Source organism: Notothenia rossii (assembly GCF_949606895.1).
Source record: "Notothenia rossii genome assembly, chromosome: 3".
Taxonomy (NCBI): Eukaryota; Metazoa; Chordata; class Actinopteri; order Perciformes; family Nototheniidae; genus Notothenia; species Notothenia rossii.
In genome coordinates, this window is record NC_136901.1 from 82,253,105 (window position 1) to 82,272,612 (window position 19,508).

At 39.2% G+C, this 19,508-nt stretch overlaps 1 protein-coding gene across 9 annotated transcripts in view; it reads right to left on the minus strand.

Moving 5' to 3' along the window:
* LOC307031982 (ecto-NOX disulfide-thiol exchanger 2-like) overlaps window positions 1-19,079 on the minus strand; it is a 193,265-nt gene extending 174,186 nt beyond the window's left edge. For 4 of the 9 annotated variants that reach the window (XM_079669629.1, XM_079669627.1, XM_079669628.1 and 1 more), the window contains exons 1-3: window positions 18,920-19,078; window positions 1,674-1,766; window positions 1,178-1,214 (exon numbers count right to left, since the gene is read on the minus strand). In XM_079669629.1, coding sequence (XP_079525755.1) covers window positions 1,178-1,214; window positions 1,674-1,730 — 94 coding nt within the window. In that variant the 5' untranslated portion in view covers window positions 1,731-1,766; window positions 18,920-19,078. Of the gene's footprint in view, window positions 1-1,177; window positions 1,215-1,673; window positions 1,767-13,143; window positions 13,172-18,919 lie in introns of those variants that run through there. The other 5 variants (XM_079669630.1, XM_079669633.1, XM_079669632.1 and 2 more) reach the window with 4 other exon arrangements.
* Between the last annotated feature and the right edge of the window lie 429 nt (window positions 19,080-19,508).

Below are 19,508 nucleotides of genomic sequence, written 5' to 3' on the forward strand. Positions count from 1 at the left end.
TGTCTCCAGGCATTATTTCTTGCAGTTATGGAGAACAGTAAATCTTATTTTATGTAAACATACGTAATATAATTAGAAAATACCAGAAGCCACCAAGACTCTTCTGACCCTCTTCATTTTAATGCCTGAAACCGTCAAGTTCCCAGTCATTATAATTATGAATGAGAGTAATAACTCATATGAATGAGTCCTGCTTGAAACAGGTAGCATTGTTGACTCTAGCTATTCTGCAAAGCTTGATTGTGTGCTTTGAATGGGAACAGGAGCAGAGACTTGGCATTCGAGGCACAGCCATTAACTGTGGGATGCTGCCAAAATGATTATTTTCCTCTTCAAATCTCTGGTTGATTTTGTTAGTCATTATCAGACAGAGACAACAGTATTTTTAGCTTCACAGTTGGATGATACATTTGAAGAAAATGATGCAATAAAGAAAAAAAAGTAAAAGATAAAAGGTCCAAAAACAAGCGGGAGGTTCAGCCATATTTTCAGATATATGACTTCCCGTCCAGATGTCTTATGGTCATGAGTTTAACTACGCCATACTTCAGTCTATAAAGTCCAAATGCAAATACAATCCATATGCAGTCCACTGCATCAATCACAACTGGAATGTGAACCACATTGTCTCACATGTTTGGGTGAATACTGAACTGAATTTCAAAATTTCAAAAACGACAAAGCAATGAAGCAGTACTGCCAGTTCAATTACAATTTCATTTAAATGGTCATTTAAATGGTCATTTAAATGGTCATTTAAATGGTCATTTAAATGCCAAATCAGAGTCCCTCTAGAGATTGTTGTTCAGCAATCCTGACCATGCATTGTTTAATTAGTTTATATTAAGAGAGTTGTTATTGGGCTAAATGTTTTAATTACTCAATTAAAACAGAGGTTAGATAATTATGCAATGGACAGAAAAATACACTGCAGTATATTCAAATGAGCATGTCCCCGGAAGCAGATACAGAATCTGGTTGGGGGGGGGAAACGATTTGACATGCAGCGCACATCTCCAGTAGTTAGTTGTTCTTAGGCAACGGGCAATTAGAGGAGATAGCGCCGCTGTTATCTGCGGCTGAATCTGAAGGCAGATTCCAGTATTAATAGGCAGGCAACACCTGAGCAAAGAACTGTAGATATCCTGCAGGCAAAATACTTTAAGCACTGTTTTACCTCCTTGTACTTCTGTAGCGAAGGACATCTCTTCAATCTTCCACAAAAAAATAAAGAAATGAAAACATAACGACATCTCATTTTGGAGAAACTCTTGGGTCACATCAATTTACATGTAAAGGAATAACAAAAAATAACAAAGCAACACAAACTTTTACAGCAGAATGGCACTGAATGTATTTCAAGGACAGATTTGATTTGAGCTGGTCACTCAACCCACAAAGGATTTAGTTTTTTTTCAAACTGGTTTCCTGTTATGGTTGTAAGGCTAATTAACACGTTAAAGTGTTCAATTGACACAACAATTATTGGAAGTAGTGGAAAGAAGATTAAAAGAACATAGTGAAAAAGATGGATTAAAAAAAAACTTCTCCTTTGAGACTTGCTTAAAAAAAACCTAAAGGGTTGATGAAAAATACACTATATTACGTAGCGGTGAATACTTTTGACTCAAATTTGAACAGTGTGGGTGTTGTTGTTGACATTGAGATCGTACCTGTGTTGCTGCAGTTATATGGATTCTGTGAAGTCCCAGTCCACTTCTCCCAGGCATAGAGGAAGTTGCTGTAGTTCGGCTTCATCTTTCATGCTGCAGAACACAAATGTAGAAAATGAAGCCAACACGGCTACAAAACATATGATTCTCAGTATGCGTTAGAGCAGGGTGTCAAACTCAAATACACAGTGGGCCAAAATCAAAAATGGGTACTAGTCGATGGCCGGACTGGTTCAATGTTTATTGCAAAACTTATTGAAATGAACTTATTGCACATATTAAACCTGGAACTAACAAAGCTTAAATTATTGCATATAAAAACTCATTTCTTATGATCACATTTTCCCACAGGCAAACAACAGCTTCAAAAAAACTATTTCCCTTAAAGAACAAACCAAACATGCCCTGTTGTCGCAAGAAAAAAAGTCCAGAAGGAAACATCCATTGAAACTCAGTGTGCTGCTCTGTGACGCTGGTTCAGATACTTGGCATCTCATCTTGGGTGCAAGTTCATCAATGTTTGGGCTCAGGCTCTGAGCTGAGGAAACCCTCAGGGTTGAGTGAAGGTGTGCGTGCAATATACCGGCGGCCAGATCTAATAGTAATTAGAAATTATCCTGCGGGCCGAAGTCAATTGTTCCACGTAATTCAATGAGAAGAACCCATCAAAGTGAAAATATCTTCTGGTGTGGATATTACAGCATTTTACTATTTATTTTGCATACCTGGCCGGCCTTGAGATGGAGGAGAAAGTTAGTATTGCTCTGATTAACTTTCAAGAGCCTCACAATATATAGGATCAGAGAGGTACACAAACTGCTGTCTTTCCATTTTAAATTATCCCAGGCATCCTGTTGTTTGTATTTCATCTTCTTTACCTGCACCCTGAAGCAAAATACCCACATTTTAACAACCCCTTGCATTGTTTTGCCACGGTGCAAATTGTCTGCGTGAATACATCTTATGCAGAGCTGAATGCTGAATTGATGAGCAGACAATATTGCTGTAATCCCATAACATTTAAATTAGAACAAAAACTCATGCAGGCTGCTCATGAATTGTCCTAAGTAAGCAAAAATAAAACACAAATACAAATCTTCATATAACCCCAAAGAAACATTACCATGGAGTCTGCTCACTAATTAAAGCCACAGAATGAATGTAAGACTCACCTCGATAGGCCACTAAAGTTGGTAGGGCTAATTACTGCAGCGTAAAGGAGTGAGAACAACAGCATCACAGCCGCTATAGCTTCTATAGAAGCTGATCGCCTTAAGGGATTAAAAGTATGCAACATATTTTTCTTCTTCCTTGTTGCCTAAAGCAGTGGTTCAATCTCCAAAGAGTGAAAGATGGAGTGGATGTGATTGATTAAACAGGCTGTTCATGTTCTTTGTATTAGTAAAGAAAAGACACGTCTGAGAGTTGTTGAATTGAAGACATCCAGTAGGCAAATACAACAACAAGAGTATAAATAGGTGTGCTTTTTTTGCTGAAAGAAACTGGTGTGTTGTTTTTCTATGCTGCTGATAAAGCCTGGTAATTACAGTGGATTGTCATTTTCGTTTCACTTCATTTCATTTAGCCTTCACTTTGTTAAAGTTATCAGATTTTTTGTTTGGTTTTGCTCAAACCAATCTGTAGCTACTTTAGCTACCTATTTCAATCGTTAAACAAACAGGAGATGTTGGCAGAATTGCAAGAGTTCCGACAAGTCTAATGAAGACTATTGCAAAATGCACTGATTTCACATTATCCTGATTTTATATCTTGTGTGTTTTCCAGATGGGCAACACACTGAAAACTGACACTGTTCAAGTCATTCCACTAACCAGGATCATATTATGATGAAACTGCCCTGAGCCTAATCTCTGAGTGTACCCATGCCCACTCACATCCTCCTAAACATCTGGTTTAAAGTTGCGAAGAAACCATTAACAGTAATGAGGATCGATGTCGGTGCTAAAAGTATTGGCAGTCCAGGCCAGGAGCTGCTCTCTGTGCATCTTTATTAGTCTGAAGAAAGAGTGGCTGGTCTCTAGCCTGCCAGCTCTAATAGGAGTGCATTGATCAGAAGGTCAGGCCGGGCTGGATCCAGCCCTTTAATTGCCCGTGTCACTCCTCGCTCTAATTCCAACAGCTGTCAGTCGTCTCCCAGGTAAACCAAGGCCACCGTCACACGTGGCAGTTCACACCGAGGTAAAGGTAAGGCTCGGGACAGAATAAAGATCGAGCAGAAGCAGTCATTCTTAAAGGGCCCATGTCATGGCCATTTCTACTGATCATAATTCCATTGTTGAGGTATACTAGAATACATTTATATTGTGCAATTTCCAAACTCACATTGGTTTCTCATACAGCATCTCTGTATAGTATGTGTATTCACTCTCTGTCCTAAACGGATTGTTGGAGCTCCTGCCCCCGCCCCCCCCCCCCCCCCCTCCCTGTGAGCCCAGTGGCCATCTGCGAGACACCGCGAAACACACACACACACACCCGCAGCCTGGCTGGGAGTTTGTGTGTGTGCCCAGGCTGAGTTCCGCGTTGTCTCGCTGTCTCGCCGACCCCACACCAGTGAGCCAGCTCACTGTGGCCGTTTCTCAATCGCGAGGATGCTTGCTTTGTAGCAAATGTCTTCCGAGTCACTTGCTTCAGAAGCTAGGCAAGATTCCTTCTTGGCATTCGGAAAACAAAGAGTGGAACAGGCTAGCAAGTGTGCAGGTGTGCATCATATGAGAGGCCCCGCCTTACATTTTCCACCACAGATTTGGGGAAATTGGTCCGTGCGCAAAGCATTGTGGGGATTTTAAGGACGCCCATGTGCAGCTTCGAAATTACCCCCAAACCAAGGACGCGGCCTCGGTGGAATTCCAAGTATGCTGGAGATTGGAACAGTCCTGCGGCGGCACTCGATGACGTAGCATCCTTGAAATATTGACTTGAAAAGACACATTGAGCCAATTAGGAACACCTCTTCATTCGCTAATGGTTGTATTTTCCTTCTGAATTCCTAAAATTTGAATTTCGCTTTATTATTTGCAATTAATATGGATGACGGTGGTGATTCCAAAGACAGCTTCCACATTTTGGACAATAAATCAACCAAACCACAATGTTCCTCAACTTAATACACATTTCTTACAGCCCTTTATGCATCCTCGTTCACCACATTGCTAAGCAGTTTCACCTAATGGCAACTGTCTGAATCCCACTTATAGACACTTCAGTAACATTAAGCTACTTAGTCTGCCCGTTAACATTAGCTACTGAACCTTGCATTTACAAAGATGATATAAAACAGACTTCATATTAAAGCAGCAGTTACATGCAATTTACTGCTGCTAAAATGTTGGAGAATGCATATTTCCTTAATATCATTCAAACGTGTATCTCTACAGAGTGCATTAAGCAGTGAGCAGAAGACTGTGACAGAGAAAAGGTCTGAAAGCCAGAGGAGACAAGGGGCAGAATTTGCCAAAACGGATTGTATGTCAAACACAACAAACCTTTAGGATAAGCCTCCAATAAAAGTCCTTTTGCCTTCGTCTTAGAGACAATTTTTTTGTTTGAGTTTTAAGTCATGAAAGATGGAAATGTTCTTTAAATGAGAGCTAACAGCACCCAGCCTCCATGTATGATGCCAGCAGGGCAGATAAACGCAATCCTTCATTAGGTCTAATTACTGTACTGGAAGATGAATACACGCTTGCCAACCCCTCCCATTTAACCTTGGGAATTAGTTTTTTCAACCTGCTTGTACTGACACCAAAACAAAAATACTTACACAGGCAACAGCTCTTACTTTAATAACTCAAATGTACTCAGAGAGTCCCCCTGTGCACTTAAAATATCTATGAAGATCTGGTGATTTATTTCATACACTTAGGGCAAATAAACATATTCCTTGGAGACGTAACGTTTTCACTCAGTTACCAGATGGAACAAAAATATCTTTCTTGGTTTTAAAGATCTGTCCATCTCTGATTCCAGCACCATGGGGCTCTGAGGAAGGAAAAGCAGTCAAATCATTTCACACATTAGACCAGATGTCTGGCTGCTTCAGACATAGAGCTCTGTCAGAGTCGTATCCTGGCTTTAGTGCTGAAGTTATTTCAAAAGTCTTGGCAGCTAATCAGCCGCTATCTTTCCTCAAAAAGACCCTGTGACAGCGCCGTGGCTATCTTTACAAAATCTACCAGGGGAAGATTGTGTTATAGTTGAACATTCATTCAAAGCTTTAGAGTTTGGTAGGCTCGAGAGGAATCACATAAACCAATCCATTGTGTGGCATATGTCTGGCTGGAAGCCTGCCACATATGCCACATAACACAGGTACATAAAAAGGCCTTGACTTGCTTCATATGTTGCTCCGTCTGAATCCTAAACATAAAAGCACATTCAGATAAAATGCGGAGAAGACATATGCCAACTAATCAAACCTGGGACCCAAGGGATCCAACGCATCTCGTTTGGGTTCCCATTAGCTTGAAATATGTAGATGTCATTCAGACAGGACATGATAGCCAAGGGTAAAGTATGCAATGATGTGACCACTTTTTGCTATAATCAAAGTCCTCACAGCTCATCACCTCAACTGAAGATTTGGTTCAATCACCAGAATTATACCCCATCATCAGCACCGACTGATTAAAAGTGTGGCTCTCATCCTTCTGAAAAATAAGGCTTCTGTGAGAATAACTTTTCTATCCCAAAGGCTTTGGGGACGGAGGTCATCCTGAGATGATCAGGTAATCAGTGCAAAGCTGTTGTTCAGCTCATGAATTTGAAAAGTCATGCATGTTTGTTGTGCAATTGCATTTTTTTGGCGCATTAAAATGAACACACATCCCCCATCTACTTGTCAATGTCACCGCAGCCTACAGACTTACCGGGGTATGAAATTAATTTACTTCACACCTTGCAGAGACTTCACATAAGATCAACGTCCATTGAGATCTGATGAGGAGATTAACCCCAAAGCTGAAAGCTATATCGCCTAAATGACTGACCACAGGGAGTGATAAAGGATATTGCACTGAGGCGGTTGGACTAATTCCATCAGCAATTCAGTGTGCCTGAGGACAAAATAGGCTTTGTATAGAAGGTGAATGTTGGACCTGTTTTGGCTATGCCTGGAAAATAAAACCAATGCACTTAGGTTTTTCCTGGGTGTATACAAGGTCATTGAGAAAATTCCATTCATCTCTCATGTTACATACGTGAAACCGCAGGAAATCCCACGTGGCTCTTGGAGTATGAGCAATCCACTGCTCTATTTTTTAAGCCTCCAGGGAACCGTACAGCGTATGCTCCCATACTGTCATTTAAGCTAGTTTATTTTTATACCGGAAAGGTAGATGATGTTTAAACTTGAGAAATAGATTTATTTTTAACATCCTTCTGATTGAAGTGGAACAGGAGGAAACATAAGACATCTTCTACGAGGGAGGTGGCTATAATTAAGTTACTATGCCAACTCAAATATCTGCATCTGCACATCCACTTTGCCCTCGTCTTTACTTCTGCAGCACATGAATTGGTAATAAAGAGATATTCTGATCGAGAGTCCACTTGGAGTAATACTGGAGAAGAAAAAACATTCATTAAAAATATCCAAACTCTCCCTTGCTGACATTACTGTACCTTTCATTGCCATACGTAACAATAATAACATACAATTCTACTTTTTGATAAGTCGTTTATCCGTATATAGAACTGGGAGCTAAGCAATGTATTTTTTACCCCAATCATGACATTCCACATTAGGTAAAACATGTATTTTTAAATATAAAAAATTACAACCCAAGACAAAATATAAAATATTATTGGAATCAGTTAAAGATACGCTGAACCGCTAATAGATTAATGTAAATTCCAGCTATCGAACAGCCTCCTTAAGGCTAAGTGTGCACTATGCATCACTTAAGTTAGAAAAATCCAGTTGACCTCAGCATTAAAATGTGATGTGGTTCATGTGAACATTAAATGGCTCAATCATAATTAAATATAATTGAAGTTCCCCAACAACCTGTTAATGGCAAATGAGACTTAATGCTATTCATGATGTCAGGTTTTCATGATGGTGACAGAAGGATTGAACCATATTTTATTAGTTTACGGGCTGCTGTAAGCATAAAAAAGAAAGTGCTGTCGATATCTCAGTTTAGTTTGTGGTGGTTGAATTGATTTTGGTATTTACTCTTTGCCCTACTCCATTCACTCAATGCATTGTTTTATGATGGGTTTGGCATGCACTATTATTGCAGAGCCAGACCTATCTCCACACTTTATTTTTGCACTGTGCAAGCGCTAAAGAAAAGTCGTGCTGAAGCCATCTTAATTCTGCACAAAGGTATAAAAAAAACAACCGCTCCATTGTTTGTATTTCTTTAGAACAGACACAATCGTCTTGGGCGGTGCTAAGCGAAGGATGCAGCAACGACGCCTTTGGAAAATCGGTAGCAGAGATAGCGGGAAGGGGGGAGAATTCCTTCTGAAAAAGGCTGTATGCACAGTCCACATCCTGTGAGTCAGACCAGTATGCACTGTGCACAAACCCAAAATACACACGCTCAAGCTTATTGATTCGCTCAGATGGCACCCTCCCTCTGCCTGCCTCCTCTTATCCAGCTGCCAACTTCCCTTGAGGGTCAATAAAACATCTCATAATGAGAAATGTCACCTTTCCTCACCCAGAGTTGGGCAAAAACATGGGGAACGCTCTCAACATGGCGCCGTCCACAAAGCTAAGTTTAGCATAATAACCTCGGGCAGAAAAGTCAGACAGATTTGGAAGATGAAATCAGAATAGTTCTTGGGAAATATTTTACAAGAAGACACGACAAACAGCACGGACTCTGCTTATATATAATACTAACAAACAAACAAACAGCAACGAAGCAAGAACCACCATGTTTATTAATGAGCAAAATGTCAACGTTGGGCTGTAATATTGTATACATTTCATTTAATGGTGGGATTAATGGGAGTAAATGATGTTCAGGCAGTATTTAAATAAAATAAAATTACATCAGGATGAGAACCACGTATACAAGAAGAGCTACTTCAAAATAAAGCCTAATTATTTTGCACTTTCAAGTTTTTGGATTAACTTTAAAACCATAATTAGTGCAGGAAACAACAGCTGATAGATACAAGGTGTGCCAGCTGATTACTATGTTGCATGAATTAGGCTGATGATGTCACAGGCTTGTTTACCAAAGTAAATACTACAACATCCAATTTCTAATGAAACAGTTTGTCATCAACAGTCAAACAACCTTTGAACTTTGGAATAAAAGCATCAAAGACATGTAATTGTGTACATGAAGTTATGAACAGTGGACGTTGAGTTGCCGATGTCTTAAGGCATGTGACATATTTCTAATTAATAAAATTGAGTAATTACACATATGGTTTTCAACAGCTGTAGTGTCCTGCTCTAATTGTTGTTTTGAAGTCAAACCAAAGGCTTGGGTACCGAGAACCGGTACTAAGTCAATACCGGTACCTGATTGGACGGTATCGGTATACCGTTAAGCCGCTGGACAAACGGTGCTGCTATCGGTATATCTGTTACGTCTACTTCCTTAGTTTAACTTTAAACCATTCTGGTTGGTTGGGAACCCTCATCCCGTGTGATGTATCCGGTTTGAGACCCCTCTGATTGGCCACTGTAAATGCGACTCCTCATCTATCTCAACAGCGCTCTTATTATTGTTGTGAGACTCCCGCAGGCATGGCGGACAGAGCGAAGCGATCGAAGGTCTGGATGCACTTTAAAAAAATGTAGTGGCGATAGTGCAAGGTGCAATCTATGTACTCAATTAGTTGCTTGTAAAGGGGGTAACACAAGCAACTTTATGAAGCATTTGCAAACGAGACACTCATTGAATCTTAAATGGTGCTAGCGATACTGCTAGTGCTAATAGTGCTAATAGTGCTAGCGGGCTTCAGCCGCGCCGTGTGTAAATGTGACCTGAGCGAAGGCTCGCAGGCAGGTTAGCTGCTGCGCACGGGTAATATGTTTTGTTTACCTGGGTGCAGTCTTGCAGGCACATCGCCTTGTCTTTTTTTAGTTTATTAACACCAAATTATTGAAAAGTATCGATAAGAGTATCGAAAAATACCGATACCGATAAGCAGTACCGGTATCGATAAAATCCTAACGATACCCATCCCGAAACTCAAACAATGCCTCCGAGTAAATTTGCGCTTTTATGGAGGGATATCCTGATTTATTTTTGTAACCCTACTCTATGTAAGAAGTGAACAACAATGGCACAATTGTATAGTACAAACAGTAATTATTATTATTTATATTCAGGCCCATTGAAATTGGTAGATTTGATAATTGCCTGTCTAGTAATATTCTGTTTATTATCACATAGAACACAGAAAAAACAGCAAGTTGAAAGTAAAAAAACACAATGAATTAATTGAATGTCAAAGTTATAAGCGACTCCATTTTCCGTTAACGAACTACATTCATTGACTCAGTTCTGAAAACAATCCATTTTAGAAAATGATATGTTTGACAGCATAATAACTCAACAATTAACTAAAAAGAACCGCTATCAAAGCGTTCCATTAATGGTTTCCTCCACTACTTTGAATTGTCTGTGAGTAAAACAGGGTCTAGACAGGATTCTGACAGCCTCACCTACAGCATGCAAAAATATTGGAGTTCAATTTGAGCTTTTTACAAAAACAGCACCCCTGGTTCACCAGAAAAATGTCTGAATAGATTGTGATTGACTTGAGCTATGTAAACCCATTGTTTGCTTGTGATTGACTTGAGCTATGTAAACCCATTGTTTGCTTTTGATGAAAGAGGCCTATATAGCATTATAGATCTAGTCTAAGTGCATGTAAGCCTGCCTGTTTGCTTCATTAATATTCCTGAACAGGCTACCAGCTACACACTGCACACTGATTAGCAAGGACATGACACACACTTTATATGTGGGCTCTGAAAAGTACACACAATTTCAAGCAATAAAAATATTGACCATATGGTTGAAAGTGGGTGTGCTGTTATGGTAATGCATTTTAATAAACTGGATGAAGACTGCAGAAGGAAGACACATAACAGAGACGGGTCATGAAGAGGAAGGGTTATTTTACATACATACACCATCAATAACTCAGCTGCTTGGCCCTTAGGGGCATACATATAAATGTGGACTGTCCATCACAGTATTAATGAGATAATGACTGCTGAATATGCGCATCCGTGTACATTGTATGGGTGAACAACCAACCTTATTCAGCCTTACTCATAACTCAAATTATTATTGCTTAATAGAGTGTTTGCTGATTAAAATACAGAGCTGTCAGTGCTTGTGAAAGGATGCTGGAATTACAAAACACCTACATGAGATGAGTGAGGGCTTTTTCAGCACAGAGCACTCGCCACCATTGTTAATCTCTGTAAGCACAAGATCACAATGTAACACATTATTAACTAAGCTAAATTGATGGGTTAGGGTTAGGTGATTGTTGAAGCTTGGTTCTGTTACATGAAGGGCTACTTTAGCCAACATCGAAATGGAAATGAATCTCAAATGCTGTGCAGACAAATGTACTTTTGATAAGATAATGAGTTGAAAACTTGGAGGGTCTTTCTAACAAAGATTCAGAATGTCACTCATGAGGTATCTTGTGATAATTTCCCAAATAAATCCTTCCTCATTTAAATAAAAAATAGGTTGAATCACTATTAATTAAATACAACTATATCAAGTATAATTCTGGTCACGGTGTATATATATATGCTATTTATGTTCTAGTAGAATAAGCAATTATCATCATAAATCTAATCGATAGATTTATGATAATAGATTTACGATTTGAAATTATAAAAGTACGGAGATTAACCGACTGAACAAAATGTGATCCGTCTCTTAAAGAGAGTGTGTCAACCACAGACCCTATTTCGAGCTATTTTCCAAAATCCTATGGAGAAATTGCATTGCTTTTCTGCCGAAGGAACCCATGCACAGCTTACTTACGGGTTTTAGGACGCGTCACTGTGGCACTCTATAGGCCAAGGATAAAGGAATCAAATCAAGTTTTATTTATATAGCACATTTTTAAACGATTTTTGGTCGAGCCAAAGTGCTGTACATATAATAAAAAATAACCTACAGTAAAGACACTTTACAGCAAATACAACAGCACAGTTTGTGCAGAATATCAGTATGAGGAAAAAAAAGGAAGCCATCATTAGTCACATGACGGGGTTGCAAGGTAAGCTGTCAGTATTCTGTATAATTGGTTATGGATGCTAATAATAATAATTAGGAATATAACAAATGTTTGAAGGCTTATGTGAAGGGTTGACAGATTGCTTATGGTCTTGTTTTTGTATAGGTATTTAGGAAGATATGGTTCAGGTATTTGTACAGGTGGACTGATCTCTCTTTTAGCTCCATTTATAAATGCAGATGCCTTAATTAAAGGAAACCCATCAATTATCTGCTGGTATTGAGTCATAAATAAAACAACATTTTTCACGAGTGAATCCATGTAATAAGCAACACTGACTGAATTATTTAATTGTGATGATTTTCTACTTCTTATGTCCAACTGTCTATTTCGTTTTGAGGTGTTTGGCAGAAGAGAAAAAACGTAGCTTTGGGAAACTTGGATTGGCCATTCTCACAATGTTTCTAATAATTAATAGACCATATGATTAATCAATTAATAAAGAAATTAACCATACATCTACGTATCGGGTTGATACATTTAGCTTGTTGTCCATACAGTGGGATGCTCATATCTTACAATCTTTATTGTTCTAATTATTCTTTATGTTTCCTACATGTTATCTCCCACCATTATCCCCAGCTGATCAGACTTTAACATCCAACAGAGCACATCGACATCATAACATGTACAAATAGGCCTCACACTCACACATGTCGAATGCCCTCAGCTCTCACTGCTGTGGGTCCATATGTCCCTGTCCTGTGCCTCCAATCAGTCAAGAACAAATCCATGCACGAAGCACTAGATCAGGTGACTCTGGCATGGGTGCAGTTCTTATTTGTGCAAAGCAAGGTCATGGAACCATAGGATGCTGGATCAATCAGACAGATTAATGAAGCACAACCTGCTGACATGAGGAATATTGACACCCCCATTACATCTTGGTCCTGCAGTCCTCCCCACTGCCTAAATAAATCAGGCCATAGAAAGGGGCGGGGCTAACTTCTGAGCCTAATCCTTTACATGACAAACTGAATACAAGAAGAGCCCAACTATAATGGAAAGGGGCTCCTACGAAATAATAAAATCCAAAATGTCCCACAATTAAATATCGTTTTGGGAGTTGATGCTGCTTTATTTTAATATACGCTTCCAAGTATTTTACAATAATGTATTACGTGACACAAGGCTAAGAGGCCTTTTCCACAGAATCTCATATACAGTTGCTAGAAAAAGTATGTGCACCCTTTGGAATTACCTGGATTTCTGCATAAGTTGGTCATAAAATGTGTTCTGATCTGCACGTTTGAAGTTTGCAAAAGAACACCTGGATGTTCCACAGCACTACTGGCAAAATATTCTGTGGAAAGATGAAACCAAAGTTGAGTTGTTTGGAAGGAACACACAACGCTATGTGTGGAGAAAAAAAGGCACAGCACACCAACATCAAAACCTCATCCCAACTGTGAAGTATGGTGGAGGGAGCATCATGGTTTGGGGCTGCTTTGCTGCCTCAGGGCCTGGACAGATTACCATCATCGACGGAAAAATGAATTCTCAAGTTTATCAAGACATTTAGCTGGAGAACTTAAGGCCATCTGTCCACCAACTGAAGCTCAACAGAAGATGGGTGATGCAACAGGACAACGACCCAAAGCACAGAAGTAAATCAACAACAGAATGGCTTCAACAGAAGAAAATACGCCTTCTGGAGTGGCCCAGTCAGAGTCCTGACCTCAACCCAATTGAGATGCTGTGGCATGACCTCAAGAGAGCCATTCACACCAGACATCCCAAGAATATTGCTGAACTGAAACAGTTTTGTAAAGAGGAATGGTCCAAAATTCCTCCTGACCGTTGTGCAGGTCTGATATGCAACTATAGGAAACGTTTGGTTGAGGTTATTGCTGCCAAAGTTGGGTCAACCACTTATTAAATCCAAGGGTTCACATACTTTTTCCACCCTGCACTGTGAATGTTTACATGGTGTGTTCAATAAAAACATAAAAACATAATTGTTTGTGTGGTTTTAGCTTAAGCAGACTGTGTTTGTCTATTGTTGTGACTTAGATGATGAACAGAACACATTTTATGACCAATTTATGCAGAAATCCAGGAAGTTCCAAAGGGTTCACATAGTTTTTCTTGCAACTGTATACAGTGGGGCAAAAAAGTATTTTGTCAGCCACAAATTGTGCAAGTTCTCCCACTTAAAAAGATGAGGCCTGTAATTTTCATCCTAGGTACACCTCAACTATGAGAGACAAAATGAGAAAAAAAAAAAAAAATCACATTGTCTGATTTTTAAAGAATTTATTTGCAAATTATGGTGGAAAATAAGTATTTGGTCAATAACAAAAGTTCATCCCAATACTTTGTTATATACCCTTTGTTGGCAATGACAGAGGTCAAACGTTTTCTGTAAGTCTTCACAAGGTTTTCACACACTGTTGCTGGTATTTTGGCCCATTCCTCCATGCAGATCTCCTCTAGAGCAGTGATGTTTTGGGGCTGTCGCTGGGCAACACAGACTTTCAACTCCCTCCAAAGATTTTCTATGGGGTTGAGATCTGGAGACTGGCTAGGCCACTCCAGGACCTTGAAATACTTCTTACAAAGCCACTCTTTCGTTGCCCTGGCGGTGTGTTTGGGATCATTGTCATGCTGAAAGACCCAGCCACGTTTCATCTTCAATGCCCTTGCTGATGGAAGGAGGTTGTCACTCAAAATCTCACGATACATGGCCCCATTCATTCTTTCCTTTACACGGATCAGTCGTCCTGGTCCCTTTGCAGAAAAACAGCCCCAAAGCATGATGTTTCCACCCCCATGTTTCACAGTAGGTATGGTGTTCTTTGGATGCAACTCAGCATTCTTTCTCCTCCAAACACGTCTAGTTGAGTTTTTACCAAAAAGTTCTATTTTGGTTTCATCTGAGCATATGACATTCTCCCAATCCTCTTCTGGATCATCTAAATGCTCTCTAGCAAACTTCAGACGGGGCTGGACATGTACTGGCTTAAGCAGGGGGACACGTCGGGCACTGCAGGATTTGAGTCCCTGGCGGCGTAGTGTGTTACTGATGGTAGCCTTTGTTACTTTGGTCCCAGCTCTCTGCAGGTCATAGACTAGGTCCCCCCGTGTGGTTCTGGGATTTTTGCTCACCGTTCTTGTGATCATTTTGACCCCACGGGGTGAGATCTTGCGTGGAGCCCCAGATCGAGGGAGATTATCAGTGGTCTTGTATGTCTTCCATTTTCTAATAATTGCTCCCACAGTTGATTTCTTCACACCAAGCTGCTTACCTATTGCAGATTCAGTCTTCCCAGCCTGGTGCAGGTCTACAATTTTGTTTCTGGTGTCCTTTGACAGCTCTTTGGTCTTGGCCATAGTGGAGTTTGGAGTGTGACTGTTTGAGGTTGTGGACAGGTGTCTTTTATACTGATAACGAGTTCAAACAGGTGCCATTAATACAGTTAACAAGTGGAGGACAGAGGAGGCTCTTAAAGAAGAAGTTACAGGTCTGTGAGAGCCAGAAATCTTGTTTGTTTGTAGGTAACCAAATACTTATTTTCCACCATAATTTGCAAATAAATTCTTTAAAAATCAGACAATGTGATTTTCTGGATTTTCTTTTCTCATTTTGTCTCTCATAGTTGAGGTATAGCTAGGATGAAAATTACAGGCCTCTCATCTTTTTAAGTGGGAGAACTTGCACAATTGGTGGCTGACTAAATACTTTTTTGCCCCACTGTATATATCTCAGCTGTACAAAAGAGCTATCAAGGTGTGTGACAGAAAGCCATATTCATACCACCACTGTACCATCCTTGAAAAACATAATTTCTTGAATTTTGACAATTTTAAGTCTTTTAAAAGTATGTGCTTTATTTATAAATGTTTACAGGGACTGGCCCCCCCTCCGTCTCTTAGGGGAATTCATCCACAGAAAACACACTGGACGCTGCACTAGTTCGAACACCAGAGGAGACTGAAGTCCACCGTAGACGGACCGCTTTTGGACAAAATGTCCTTTCCATTAAAGGCAGCTCATTCTGGAATAGCCTCCCAACTGAAATACGGGATTGTCCCACTCTCAATAGTTTTAAAGGTCAACTCAAAGAATGGTTTAGAAACAAACAGACGTGCAATCACCGCTAAATGCACTTTAACACAGGGGTATCTTCTCTTGCACTTTATGTATCTCTTGTGTCTTCTTTTTCACTTTATATGTCGTTGCTGCTATATTGTATTGCCATGTCGTAAATACTTGCGTATGCTGCTCTTACTCTTTTGCACTTTTTGCATATAATGTATGTATAAATGTCATTTTCTTAAATGTTTTATGTGAGGGACTGCGGATGGAAAGTAGCTCAAAGCTAAATCCGGCTTATTTACGCTTGAAATATTAATTGTTTTAAGTGTTCATTAATGTGCATTGTCCCTGCCAAATAAACGATTAAATAAATACATTTTCAAATATGCCAGATCTTTTTTTGTTCCAGCCTCTCCAAACAACAAAACGTGCTTTTTTTCGATGAAATGACAACAAATAGAATATCTTAAGGTTTTGGACTTTTAAATTCACAAAACAAGCTATTTGAATCACCTTGTCCTGGGAGAAATGTTCAAAGCCATTTTATACTGATATAGACCTACGTATTTTATTAAAATAAAGTTTAAATGAATTGATATTTTATAGACTAAATTGGATTTCCATTAATTGGAAAATAACTAGAAGATTCATCGATAAATAAATGTTAGCTGCAGCCCTACAGCAATTGTGGTTGGAAATGACTTACTGTAATCGATAATCAAAATTGTGGTTTAATCATTTTCTGTTAATCATTAAATCCTTTCATTTTTTGATCTTTTCGGCATATTGGAGCAAAGGCATTGTATTCTGTTTGAACCGAAGAACTTATGCATAGTTGCATATTTAATTGTGATTCAGCAATAAGCTAGCTCAATTAATCACCCTCTTCCTCATAATAAGTCTCCACAGCATCATAGGAAATACATTAAAAAAGATATCAAACATGTAAGTTGCCCGACAGCAGTGCAGCAGATAAAAATACCTACGCTGTTGCTACTCCTTAAATAAGCGGATTTGCTTAAGCGCTTAAAGCACCTCAAACGTCATTTTTCTGCCCAGATCCGGGTTGTATTTCTGACAACAGGGACTCAGAGTAGGCTAGAAAAATGGCATCTTCCATTTTTAATCAATAGGAGGATTAACCTTTGCAATCAGCAGCGCCTCTCTTTGCAAAATGTGAAGTCAAGGTTTAGGATTATACCTGTGAAGACATGATTTAGCTCATTATTGGACTTAAATCTTCAGCCCTGAATGACATCCCATATATCACTGGCATTAGGTTACCATTACTGTCAGCAATCCTTCAAATATCTCCGAAGAAAAAGCACCTCATCATGATAAGCCTTTCTGGAAATGAATGTATTTGCAGAGGTTTTTTTTTGTAATGATCCTCTATATTTTTAGAGCCAAGATTTCCACTTCCGTGCCCTCATCAAAGGCTGGTCATCTTCTGAACATGTAGATATTAAGTACCCCAATGATGATTCTTATTATTTCCATCGCTCACACCGCGCTCATAAAACTGTCACAGAGCCACCTTGGCTTCCTCATTTGTTTAGCAGCAGAGAACAATAACTTGACTTCAGATTATTTTCAGCATACTATTATATTGAGAACAATCGCCTTATTTAACTTTACCACTGATTATCCAAAGTACTTCATGGTAAAGAGTGAAAAAACAAAAAAGTAGAGACAACCGGGGTGGTGTATTTCAAAAAATGCCAAATATTCTATCATTCCAGTTTCTCAAACATAGAGAACAACAACATGGTTTTATCTAAGCTGGCTTCATTACCACAGATTACCGTTATTTGGCCCTTCAAAAGGCCAGAGAAAGTTCAGTAGACAGCCTCAACCAAGCAACATCTCATCCACACTATTTTTGTAGGATTAAAGTTTTAACAATGGTAGTCCGATAAAATATTCCTTTTTAGTTTATTCTTTCAGTGGTCTGGTTTGTCAATCCTAATTATTGTTATATTACTCTAACAAATTTTATTGTACCTCATGTGTCTTATTTGTATTGTATTGGTCAACTGATTTTTAATAACTTTTGTATTCTTACTTTGTAATCTTTGTAAAGTCATACAACTCATTTTGAAACCCTTCTTAATTAATCAAAAAAATAAATGATTCTTCTCACATGCAACATGAATTTGTCTGTTGTAATTGTGTTTACTTTTCTTTTGTGAATAACATCCATGAAAGCTCATGCATTGTGCAGCACATAGTCAACTTGGAGTAAAATGTGCTGTACTGTACCTCACATTGTTTTAAAATAACAAGCCTATATTTTTGATTTGCTTTGAAAAGCTAAGGAACAAAAGAGGCAAGAGTAGAACATTCTCCCGCCTGGATGCATCCTAAACATTTTAAATATCTACATTACTACAGCCACAATGTCTTCCATAATGTGGTGCAATCAGCTGTTCTCTGTGCTCACAATGACTTCCTGTTCGCTACTATGAATCACATGCATGTGTTTTGACCATAACATGACTATTCCCCTCTCCACTTTGAACATTTTGACTCTACAAACCTCCTGAACCTGACTAACCATCTGTGGGACTGATATATGCATCACAGTGAAAGCGAGTAATTAGTTTAACGTGTGACTTTTCACTAAATAACCATGCGTTTGCTATTCTGTCACACTTCCAATTAACGTTACATGTATGTAAACACAGCAGTCAAATAAGTCAGCTAACTTTAAGATACACAATGAGACAAAAGACATATATCTAGAACCGATTCGTTGTAACATATAGGCTGAGGTTGACGCTCAAAGAGGCGCTTTGTGTTTGGCAAAAACACATGATATGCTGTGAACTTGTTCCACAGAGTGGCTTAGTGCAGACCTGAGGGAAGCTAATGCTAACTACCGGAAGTTAGCGCCGGAGAAGTGAAAGAGTAAAGCTAATAGGAAGTATAAAAGTACCTGGTTGCAACGTGTGTCTTCTTTCGTACTCGCTGTACTGCTGGAAGTTGTCCTAAAATCCACACGACCTGAGCAAGTTTCTTTTTTTGCTGTTGTTGTTGAGTGCGTGAGGTATCCAGGAGAGCCTGTTGTTAGCAACGACGTAAACTGTCAAACAATGGCGGAGCCAACTACGGCAAGCGGGAGGCCGACACGTGCTGTTTGTTGACATTTTTTCGCATCCCCCTATGGGCGAAATAGCGAAACATTTAAGATGGTTTCGTTTTTGTGCTGCTGTCAAAGTAAGTGAAGTAAGCATAAGTAAATGCATTAAGCAGAATTAAGTGCAGTAAGCAGAAATAGAGCAGTCAAACAAACTCTGGATAAAGTAACATCATAGCCTTCCATTTTCCACACTAGAGCTGAAACTATACACAGTAAGCTAGCATCCCTGTTTTTGACGTGACTCAGTACACAAACATGTAAGACTATTAGTGTGCTATAAAGTTTTACTCAGCATTGAGGAAATTAAAGTGGATAAATGTGTTTACCAAAAACTGCAGGGATATTTTAAGGACGCTGATTTAGGATAATGATGGATGGCATGCTT